Genomic DNA, 12,088 nt, shown 5'->3' on the forward strand with positions numbered 1-12,088 from the left:
GTTTATACTAAAAAACAAGTCTGAATGTTTTCATGACATAATGTAGATGTAATGTACATCATTTTATACAAAAATTCAGCCTGACATATCTGGTATTTTTGGAAACTTTGGGATCTCCGCTAGAAGGTGAAATAAAGTTTTGTGAGTTTAATCAATACAGCTACCTATTTTCCTTTAAAAAATTACGCATTTCCCCAATTATTTGGATGAATACATTGATTCAAATTCATGTATTACTTATTTATAATTCCTTTTTCAGCCAATTGCCACTTTATATATAAAATATTTGATCAATTCCTCTTTTGTTGTCCAATTAAACATCAATGAATTATTTTTATAACTATTTTTAGACTTCCTATGTCCTCCATAGCCTGTATTAACTCTGGTGGATTATAATAACTGGATAAGTGAGTGAGTAGCTGGGCGCACAGTGGATAATAGTCCAGCCAGACATTTTTTCTTGAATTCAATCTGTTGGCCAGCTGAGCCCCGGCTCACTGTGTGCATGTTTTCCACTAGAGGGCAGGACACTGTGGCTGTGCATACATGGACAAACAGGCTCCGGCTGGGTTGGCCTCATCAGGGGCGGATGTTTTCTCAGTGCAACTTCCCAATATCCCCTCCCCACCCCCCAAAAGCAGACCAAACCTAAACCCAGCCAGAGTCAGAAATATGAGCTCAGTCTCCTTTCTCCCCTCCAGTATCCTCTGTGGTTGTCTGTTGTCACCCCTGTCTACACTTGGCCCTCCACTTCTTTCCCTCTTCAGCAGGAGAAAACCGCACAAACTGGAATCTGCACAGAGGGAAATAAAGTATTGCCTAAGAGTAGGGTTTTTTTTAACAGTAAAATCACACATTTCCGCCCTTGTACAGGATTCAAAGTGTAATTTTGTGCCGTAAATAAAATATTAAGAAGTTACTACACTTTTAGAGTTTAACGTTAATAGTTGCAGGCTGTCTTTGGAGTGAAATATGTCCCCTGCAACTGCGGCAGCTTTAAACCCTGCAACCCCGCCCCTCAGCACTATCACATGAATCTGGACTCAACTGTGGATGGGAAAAAAAAGTTTGGAGGTCTCGCTCAGATCACTTTTCTCCTACTAGTTTTATATTTTTATACTGTAGGCGGATTTTAGTTTAAAGTTTGCATCGGAAATCAGTGTCTGAGTGTTTCTCCGGCTCCAACTTATTTTTTTCCCCCTGCAGGAATACAGAGAGAGAGAGAGGGGGGAAACGGTCTGTCTGCTTGAAGGTATGTGGGAGGCATGTTGTACTCTGCTGAGATTGATTTTTTTTTATTGTCAGCGATCCCCGCATTAAACTGCGCTCCTTTCGATGTCTTTACGCGTTGATTGATCTTCTTTCTCGCAGCTGATAAACTTCCGAGATGTTACAACTTGAAACAGACAACGACAGAAAAGTTCAAATGGGGTGGGGGTGGTGTTGGTGGAGGGCAAACAGTGTAAACAAATCCGACCAGCACTCAGACGCATCTATTCCTGACGGGCCTGTAGCGTTTAATACCTCCTGTTTGTTTGTTTATTTGTTTGTTTGTTTGTGTGGTTGAACTTTTTTCGACAGATTTGTTGCGACACCAAACTTTGGCGACATGGACGCGCACCGCGGCGCGCCTCCGGCCGGGCAGCAGGTCGTGCACGTCCGCGGGGACTCGCAGACGGAGCTGGAGGCCCTCTTCATAGCGGTGATGGACCCCAACAATCCGGGCAGACCGCCGGCCTCTCTGCCCATGAGGATGAGGAAACTGCCGGACTCCTTCTTCAGGCAGCCAGATCCTCGAGGCCACTCCAGACAAGTAATATATATATGTGCATATTATATATATATATATATATATATATATATATATATATATATATATATATATATCAACAACTGCACAGAGACAGCTGTAATACCACCACGCTGCTTTAAAGGACAAACATGTCAAAACAATCATGACAAATACCAACACATACCAACTACATGGTGTACAGTAGCATTGTGTGACCTGAATAATAGAAACCGATCAGTGCTACAATAAATACAAATGTATGGGATCACAAATATAAGAAAGATGTTTTACTTAATGTAGAAACAATTCAATAGTCCTGAAACAATATTGATCAATTAGTTCATGGACAGTTAATTAGTGCAGCAACAGTTTTGATTAGTTGCTGATTATTTTCATCATCAATTAATCTGCCAGTTATGTTCTTGATTAATTGCTTTGGTATATAATGTCATATATAGCTGCAACGATTAGTCGATTAATCGATTAGTTGATTGACAGAGAAGTAATAGGTAACTATTTTGATAAATTAATGATCGTTTTAGTTGTTTTTCATGCAATTATGCCAAACTTTTGCTGGTTTCAGCTTCTCAAATGTGAAGATTTTTTTTTTCTTCATCATTCATGATAATAAACTGATTAATGAAGCTGGAACCATTTGTCATGACATTTAGCATCTTTGCTTGAAAAATGAGTACGACAATGATTATTTGATAAGTCTGCTGTCATTCAAGAAATCCATGAATGGACTAATCATTTAAGTTATTCCTCACACTGCTGCTTCAATTTCTGAAAGGATTTGCTTTTATATCATTGTTAAGTAAATATATTTGGGATTCTGGACTGTTAGTTGGACAAAGATACACATTAGACATTTGAAGGGCACCTTGGGCTTTGTGATGGGAATGTTTCAGTGACATTTTATAGAATAAAGAACAAGAGAATTCACTTCGACATTCACTAATGAAAATAATAAATAGTTACAGCTATAATCTGTATGTACTTGAGAACATTAAAAGCTTCACAAAGGTAGTATTTATTGCAGGGCTGTTCTACAGCATTAAGTTAACTTTTCATGATCACAAAGCGTCTACCAACTCCACCGACAAGTCTTTTGCTGCTACTTTACAAGATGTTTATTCAGTGGTCATTTTTTAGGCCATAGTTTGTGGTGTTTGTTTGTCTCTAGAGAAGGTCCACTTTTTGTCAGAGTTGCTCTTTGCAGATACACTTTTCTTGTATGAAGCACATTGCCACAGTACATAATTTTACAGTGTTACTGACTGATGCACCAGCAGCTCAGGTGGTGTAACTATCCACTATGTCTGACATTGCCTTGAAATAAATGTAACATTTGTCATCATCAGGCCTCTGATGGAGCTGCTTTCATGATTCAATGTATTCACTGCCTAAGGTGCCAGTTCATCTGGTGCAACCTGCAAATTTGGGAAAATCTAAAAAAAGAAAATCATTACAAAATGTAACAGTTGTCGAACTGTATCCAACTTTGACTGGAAACATTTCAAACGAAAGCCTAAAAATTTCCACTTGTTTCAATCACCTTTCAGTCAGTCTCAACACTGAACTTTTTTACTACAGGTATTGTAAGGTGTTTCTGATATTTTGTCCAACTCCTATGGATTCAGCCCCATTAGAACCCACTCTTTGGAAATTATAATTATGATTTGCCATAAGTTCAATTTATTTCATGACTAGCAGACACACCTTTTAATCTATGTGGCTCAAATATTATCATTTGATTCCCTGAAATGTTTCGAACATGATCAGCATCAAAATCTGATGAACTAGTGAAACTGGCTCAAGGATTTTCAGATAATCCTGCCAACAATCATAAACTACCAGCTGTAAAAACTCCTTGGCAGAACTTATGAAACTTTCCTGAAAAGTTAAAAACCCAGATGTGAGAATGACTCTTTTCTCTCCACCTTGGTCAGCTCTGGTATCCTTTTCTTGCTGCTGACTTATGTTTCTGATTGCCGTTTGTGTCTCGTCATGGCAGTTGTTAACCCCGCTTGTTTCTTGTCAGGCCAGTTCGGATGGAGGTGTGTGCGGTTCCCTCACTCCTCATCACGTCCGCGCCCATTCCTCCCCTGCCTCCCTCCCAGTCAATTCCCTCTCCACTCAAGCGGCCGATGTAGCAGCGACGCCAATGATACCTGACGATGTGCCACTCCCCCACGGTTGGGAAATGGCCAAAACGCCTACTGGCCAACGATACTTCCTCAAGTAAGGTCTAACTTACTGTCTATCAATATGTTTGATCTGTCATTTTGCAGGTTACTTGAACGGTTTCTGTTTAGAAAGAGTCAGCCCCAGCTTAGAATTACATTTTTTAGAGTGATTTTAGTCTATAAAGTGTCAGAAAATAGTGACAGAGTTTCCAAAAGCACAAGGTGATGTCTTCAAATTGCTCGTTTTGTCCCAAAAAGGTTCAATTTAAAGTCACAAAACAACAGAGAAAAGCAGCAAATATTCACATTTGAGAAGGTGGAACCAACGAATGTTTGGCATTTTGCCTGACGAATGACTTAATCTTGACAAGTTTCTTAAGATTCATTCTAGAGTTGGATGGTCCATCCTTATTGAATATTTAGCCAGTGAGAGAATATGATAAAAAGTAAACAATGAGTAGAGGCATGCAGCAGTGCAGAGACTCAGACTAATCAGTTGCATGCAAACAGAAAATGTTCCAACTAGTTTTGCAACAGGTGTGGTTTCAGTCAGTTTCATTCATGAGAGCACATGGCCCAACAGCCCACGCTCCTGTCAAAGGCTGGTTAAAAAACACAAGCAGTGACGTGTGTCTGTCTGTCTGTGTGTGTTCGTGCACATCTGGTCGTACAGGTAAAGCAGGTCGAGGCAAAGCGTGCCTCTCAATTCTCATCCATCAGGTTACAGTGGTTTAACAGATCCATATTCGTTTAGACTTGTTGTGTGTTTTCAGTCACCTGGAAAAGACAACCACTTGGCACGACCCCCGTCTCTCGCAGCTTCAATCGGCTGCAGCCCAGCATCCTATCTCTGGCACTCCAGTCCATGCCCACTCCCTCAGCAACCCAGCACCCACCACGCAACCACAAAACATCAATCCAGAGACAGGTATCACTCAGATTTTTTTTTTCCCCCCATCTCACCTTTCAGTTTCTCCTTAAAGCACAGCCCTGCTTTTCATAGTTCAACTCCATCCAGAAGGAGCTGGGTGCGATTTCTTCCGAGATCCGCCACCCTTTTGGTGTCTACATCCATGGCTCTGGTTACTTTGTTGGGAATAAAAATGATCACATTTATTTACAAAAGGCCCTAAATTCAATTATTCTGATAATTAGACTAGCTAGAATTTAGCAATATGAGACTCCTAATCTGAATCTGACAACAGTTGTGGGGTTTGCATATGTTGCCAGGGATACATCACTCCCAATCAAATCTAATCAAACCACACCCACACAGTTCTTATGAAGCATTAACTAAGATTTTGAGCGTTAAACTCTTAACAAATAATAACTTCAACTTTGATTATTGTTTATGTAGTCATGGCAAAAATAATGGCAACATCACAATGGAAACGGCTATAAAAAGAGAGATGGGACTTTCAGGCAATAACCCTAACCCTAAACCCAACCCCTTGTTTATAAAAACGCCCCCACTTCAGTAAATTGAAAGTTTGTTGACTGAAATTCTCAATAGACATTACAAAACCAGCGGTGAGAGCAATTTAAGCTGTGTTTGAATACATTCTGCTCATGTTTTAATATAAAAATTCAACTTTTAAAAATGATCCTGCCCCCCAAGACCACCCCGCGCACTGGCACATTTGCTCTAGTTCCTTACCACCTCTGATCCACTGCGTTCAGACAGGACACACACAGGTTAGTACACTTTAACATCCTGTAAATAGATACTGTACATTCTGCAGTTATTTACCCACAACCCTTAACTTTTACCTAGAGAATAGAAACTACACAGACATAAAGGACGTGGGCCAGATTCTACTTTTTACTCACTTTACAACACTCCATGCACTCCATCCACCATTTGCCTTCTCACTGTGTACTTTCACTGCTGTTCAGGTCCACTGCCTGAAGGCTGGGAGCAGGCTGTGACTGCAGATGGAGAGGTGTTCTACATCGATCACATAAATAAGAACACCTCATGGGTCGACCCGCGTCTAGGTAGCACACTATCAAACTTGTGTCTGCAGAACTGACAATTCATGTTTGTCAATGAGAAACATTTTGTTCCAATGTCCTCCATCACAAGTTGCTGTTTGGCAACGAAAATAAGAAAGATCGCAAAGTTCTGAAAAGTTTTCCTCATTGCTGCAATGTTTAACCTCATGGAAAGATTTACTTCAGTGTCATAATGTTGATTTCGAATTCATTTTATGTTCCAGTCCAGAAGATGAACCCTGGCATCCTTGGCATGGCAATGCAGCAAAGACAGGAAAAGGAACGACTCAGATGCAAACAACAGATGCAAATCACATCACAGGTCAGAGGTCATCTGAAATATGTACTTTCATGTGTTGCCCCAAGACTTGTGGGGCAAAGCATTTCATATTAAATCACACTATTATCTGCATATGCTGCATTGCTGTTAAGTATTTTCCTTGGTTATCTGCTTATATTATGTTATGTCTATATTACCAGTAATCAAATAATTTTTTAATGCAAACATAGTTTTATGTGCCGTTAACCAAGTGTGTATTTGTCTGTGTTGTAGGACGCTGGAGGAAGGAACCAGATGCCTGGTGGGATGGACCATGACAGGAACGCACAGACGCTTGTCCCGTCTCTGGATGTCAGGATCCGAACCCCGAACCACGAACCTACACTTAACGGGTGAGTCCATGTTTAATATTATGATCATGTAGATACTCATAGTTCCAGTTTTTTTTATGTAGCTAATTTAACGTAATGATGATCAGATGTAAAGGTGTGTTTTATGTTTTATGTTCTTGTGCAGCGCTCACTCTCGCAATGAGAGCACTGACAGTGGCCTGAGCGTCAGCAGCTTACCACGCACGTCGGACCACATGTTGAGCTCTGTGGATCACATGGACACTGGTAACACACACACATACACACAGCGGCAAAAATTAGTCACACCCATGGTTTCCACTGTTGCAAAAGAGACAATAAAACAAATCACCCCTCCAAATTCCATTATAAATATGCTCATATTTACTGAAACCACAGTAGCTGTAACATGTATTGATCTACAGTAGATTTCCATGGAGGCTTAGAGTAAAGTCAAGTTTAGTCCATCATTAAGCCATTACACTGGATTTTTTTACTGTAATACCTTACATTATTTCCTTATTGACTTACTTAAACCTTGTGATTACTGGTTTGATTAATCAGGAAACGGATTATATCGTATGACTCATTTTTGCATATTAAACAGAAGCGAGAGATGGAAAACATGAAATGTACATATCATTTATGTACATACACACTTCCTGTGGCAAAACTATACACATCCTGGCCCAGGTGCACCTGCGTTTTAAATATACAGTCTCTGATTTTGTAAAAAGATTTCTCCCCTCTCACTTAAGATTAAGATTTAAATTCTCTGCACAAATTCAGTCATTTTCATCCTCTTTCTGGAATCGTTTAGGTGACTCTGGCGAAACCTCTTCGATGACCCTGCAAGAGTCAATGCCTGTCCTCCCAATGTCTGAGGGCGAGGAGCTAATGCCCTGCATCCCTGAAGGTCTGAGTTCAGACCTCCTGATGGACATGGAGACCGTTCTCTCTGGCTCGCATATGGACAGAGACAGCCTGCTCACCTGGCTATAGACACGCCCGGCCACCCACCACCATCAAGTCTTCATAACATGACTCTGATTTCTGGAGGATTTTTTGTGGCTTCAAAAGTGGTACAAGAGCAACATTACAGAGCAAATACTCTACTGTCGTGTGATGGATACCTAACACTACTCGTGCCCTGAGGATTGAAATAATCTGACTGTCACAGAAGGTGGTAAGCTGCTGGTATTCTCCTCCTCTTCGGGCCTTGTTTTACAGGGATGCACAACGGAGCATCTGTATTTTTATGACACTCCTTTCTTTTTAGTCATCAACCTCAGATGAAGCTCCCCACATCTTTGGTAAAGTGCGTCACAGCTAATTTTAGGGTACAGATTTGTTTTATTATCCCCTCTTGGGTAATACTGTTTGCAACAAACTTTTAAAAGCACAGTGTCAAGTCAGTTAAGTCTACATGTAACAGTTACATAAACGCAAGAAAGACATGTTAAAATAACATCAAATGTCCGTCAGTTACTTCATGGGATAAAAGTGCAACATCTTGTGCTTCTACCAATTAAAGGCTGCTTAGAAGCGGCCTCTAATTTGTGATTTTAGCGCACATGTTCACAGTTGTTCAAAACATGTTCTTCAAAAGCGTCAAAACTGACAGTAAGAGATGAGTCAGATAATTTATTTGTATTAACACTACATAGGTTGCATTAAATTAGTGATTCCTGCTGGAAAAAGAATATAATTACTTCGAGGAGATCACGATGCAGAGGAGCTTTTGTAAATATTGGTCGCCCCTTTTTTATCTTCGATGCAACGAGCTGAAGAGATGACTGGTGTTTCAAAATTGATGATTCGACTGGAGTCATCGATGCTCCGCAGAAACATCCAGGGGGGGAGAGGACGCACCCTTGTGGCGAGCCAGTAGAAGATAAAAAACACTCATTTAGTCTCAAACTTTATAAACAGTCAGTTAAAAGGCTCACAGGCCAGAAACCAGTATTAAAACCCACATCAGAGTTGCTTGTACGTCTGCATGGAAGACTTTGGGGGTGCTCCATACCAAGAGAGGGTACCTTCTTTTTTTTTTTAAATGAAGTTAAGGAGGATAAGCTTTATCTTTAGTCACAGTAGAAACCTCATTCCTAAAAAATCTGTCAAAAGCCTTTTTGTTTAGAGAAATAAAGGAGACAAGTGTAGAGGAGTCTTAACTTTGGACACTAAAATTGTAATAGAGTCTGTTGGGGTTGGAATATACAGAGGATGTCTGCAGTAAATGAACATGCGTACATTATAATGCAATCCAAGACAATACAGGGTTTCCAACAGGAAGCTGTAATCCTAACGCATCGTGTCTTGTGATCAATTTAGTCAGTAGATGACGGCGTGAACAATAGTCACACTCATTAGATATAAGGCCTTTGCTGTGTAAAATAGCTCCTCTGCTCTTGTTGTTTTCATTTTCTGCTCTAAAACTTCTACAATAGCCTTGCTATAACCAAGTTACTAATATTCAACACACTGTGTCTGACATTAATTGAAATATATGGTTATAAGTTTTAAGTTTTGTTGTTGTGTTGGATTGCATTTTATTGTAGTGCCAGTTATTGTGTCCACTCCGGGATTGAATATAAGCTTCACAAAGGTAGTATTTATTGGAGGTTTGTTTTATTTGGATTGCATTATATTGTACAGTCGTTGTAATATTATTATGTCCGCCCCTTCTTTAAGAAATGATGCCACATAGTCGCCACATCAGGACGTTTTTCTCTCCTTTGTGTGCAGAAGAGATTTTAGCATGTTCTCCTCATCAGTGCTCTCAGTAGCTTTTATGTTGGCTCTGAAGCATTGATGAAAAATATAAATCAGCCAGCACCCCGTCAACTTTAGCATTAAACAGTTTTATTCATTTTTCCCCACTATTGACTTGATACATTCCTAAAAATGTCCTTTGTCACATCTTCATTGGTGATCATAGTGGGGTTTTTGCCACAGAAAGACATTTAGGCATTTAGGTTTTAGCTCCTGAACTACAAATCATCTATACTTGATACTTTTGCTGACTGTTTTTGAATGCATGCTGATCGAGTTTCAGATGTTCTTTTCCAGCCGTTAAAGACATCCATTGTTTTTCCGTTCATTTCCTTTTTTAGCACAAAGATCAATTAACAGACTCTTGAAACTTACTTAACATTGAACATCAAAAATATTATTTTTTTTGTCAGTCTTGCTTTTTCTTGGCGCGGTAAATGCAATTTCAGCGCAGATTGATGTGGAAAGTCTGCATTAGATGCCTGGAACGGTAGGAAAAAAACACATTCAGATTTCTTTTGTAAGAGCAGCATGGTTTGCAAAATACTTAGCAGTGATGTAAAATGTGTGATTTGTTGTAAATAGACTAAAACATGCAAAAAATCAGTGATATAGTTCTTAAAGTTTGCTACCACTCTGTAGAGTTATAACACCCTCTGTCCAGATTTTCCTTTGCTCAAGTTTTCCGCTCTTTAAAGAGTCATTTTTGTAAGTGTGAACGAGGAGAACTTTGGGCTTTAAAAATGAACTTCTGACCCGTTGTATGAATCAAGGACCCTGTTGTGCCTCCTCAGAAAAGCGACATACTAATTGCAGATGCTGTGTTGGTTTATTTTGCTCTAACTGTGCTATCAGGTGCTTCCCTAACATACAGAAGGCAATCGTCAGTACGAGGAGCTCTTTAATTCTCCTCATTTAGTTAAACTATATAATAAGTATATAATCCGTTTTTATTCGCTGGGTTGTTTCTGCAGTGTGTTTATATTTTTATCTGAATTTGAAGCTGTTAATTATCGGTGAGAGCATTTCTTCTAACCAGCTTCCTTTTTTTTTTTTTTTTAATATATGTATCGTATATAAAACAACATCCCCGAATACAGAGCCACCTTTTTTGTAATCTTTTCTAAATTAAAGTGCCACGGGCCTGGAGCAATTTACTGCTCACACACCCAATGCAACACACTACCTAGCCTATTATTTATCTTAGCATGCATGACACTCCCTATGTATGTAACATATAATGACGTTTATTATCCTATTTACAGAGAGTTTGGAGGCAATCAGACTTGTTTTGTACCTTTTTATGCATGTGCTTTATATAAATTTATTTCTTCTTACTCTCACTGTAATCATTTTAAAGGAGTTTTTTCTGTTTAATAAACTTTTAAATGTACACAATCAAGCTCTGGCTCGTAGATTGTTACCTTCTGCTTCTTGAACGTTTTGGCTGTAGGGATTTCAAGGAGATGTGGATCCCAACTCTTTCTGTAACAGCAAGATTGTTCTTCATAATTATATAATGAACTCTATCTGTCTGTCTATCTATCTGTCTATCTATCTGTCTATCTATCTGTCTATCTATCTATCTAATATATAAACTAAACTCAACAAGTTTTTAAGCATGCAATGACTGAAAATTTTCTGAACTTTACCCAGAGGGGACACAGGTACAAACCCCTTGAGGAATTTACAGGTACTTTACATGAAGGGGAAAGTAAAAGGTCAGGATTATTTATGCTACCCATTCTGTAAAACTGATTATGTGGAAAGAGGGCATTAAAAGAGATCTGTAAGGTTTGTTTGACACATCACATCAGTAGTTTTGTCAATGAAGGGGGAGGGCTGCACACAGAAAGTTGGGGGAAATACCAATCTACTATTGAAATTATGCCTGTAGTGACTCACTGTCTAGCCATCTGACACTCCAACAGAAGCCTCTGTGTAAGTATCTTGCTTGATTTTTCTATCAATCTTTTTATTTTAATGATTTTAGAAACAATAAGTGACAGGTTTTTGACTTTTGACAGAATATTACTAGTGTTGTAATAGTAATTAAATGAAAGTGTTGTTAATATGAATGTTACCAGCTCTATTTGTAATAGATGTCTATAGCTAGTAATGTATCCAGAGCTTAAATGTATTCAGGTTCAGGTTATATTTGTATAGTTTTTAATAATTTGTTCACATATGTAGGTATATTCACACAGGTTAAAGATATTTTTATATACAGATTGCAGTTGTGTAGGTTACTGGAACATGATTTAACACAACCAATTGAGATTTTAATTTATTTCTATTGATATAAAGTTGTTTTAACAAGGGAAAGCCAATATATCTTTACATATAACATGAGGATCATTACACAGCCAGACATCCATGTTTAATAAATGTATAGTTGGACAGGTCCAAAATAAGAAGGTGTCAGTATGTCTGATGTTACGTGAACACACTGTAAACACTGGGCTAAACCTGGGACCCTGACAGAAACCAGCACGGCTCTGGCGTTCCAGGACAGGGACTGGGATTAATTGACGGATTTTCCTGAGGGATTTTTAACCGATTGACTGATTGGTTGATTGATTGAATGGTGTATGTTTGATTGACAGGGACGATAAATGTAGGCATAGTTATATTTAAATAAAATGCAACGATTGCAATACAACAGGACTTCTGGCCATAGCTAATTTGCAGTCCTTGTCCCTGATTG

General features: G+C 39.0%; 1 protein-coding gene across 2 annotated transcripts; it reads left to right on the forward strand.

The window, feature by feature from the left end:
* The first annotated feature begins 1,010 nt into the window (after nucleotides 1–1,010).
* Nucleotides 1,011–10,783, forward strand: LOC122995292 (transcriptional coactivator YAP1-like). Of its 2 annotated transcripts, XM_044370400.1 has the most exons (10): nucleotides 1,011–1,074; nucleotides 1,207–1,252; nucleotides 1,582–1,813; nucleotides 3,837–4,036; nucleotides 4,755–4,909; nucleotides 5,878–5,979; nucleotides 6,201–6,298; nucleotides 6,530–6,648; nucleotides 6,773–6,873; nucleotides 7,427–10,783. In XM_044370400.1, exons 3-10 carry the CDS (start codon nucleotides 1,610–1,612, stop codon nucleotides 7,606–7,608), a joined length of 1,161 nt encoding a protein of 386 aa, XP_044226335.1. In that variant the 5' UTR covers nucleotides 1,011–1,074; nucleotides 1,207–1,252; nucleotides 1,582–1,609; the 3' UTR covers nucleotides 7,609–10,783. The 2 variants fall into 2 exon arrangements, with proteins under 2 accessions (XP_044226335.1, XP_044226336.1); XM_044370401.1 differs by lacking the exon at nucleotides 5,878–5,979 and having other exon boundaries at nucleotides 1,019–1,252.
* The last annotated feature ends 1,305 nt before the right edge of the window (nucleotides 10,784–12,088 follow it).

This window comes from Thunnus albacares, chromosome 13 (assembly GCF_914725855.1).
Source record: "Thunnus albacares chromosome 13, fThuAlb1.1, whole genome shotgun sequence".
In the NCBI taxonomy this organism is placed as follows: domain Eukaryota; kingdom Metazoa; phylum Chordata; class Actinopteri; order Scombriformes; family Scombridae; genus Thunnus; species Thunnus albacares.

Coding starts and splice junctions, on each gene's coding strand:
- LOC122995292 (XM_044370400.1), top strand. CDS start 1,610: ATGGACGCGCACCGCGGCGCGCCTCCGGCCGGGCAGCAGGTCGTGCAC. Junction 6,649..6,772: donor CACGAACCTACACTTAACGG/GTGAGTCCATGT, acceptor GTTCTTGTGCAG/CGCTCACTCTCGCAATGAGA. Junction 6,874..7,426: donor TGTGGATCACATGGACACTG/GTAACACACACA, acceptor GGAATCGTTTAG/GTGACTCTGGCGAAACCTCT.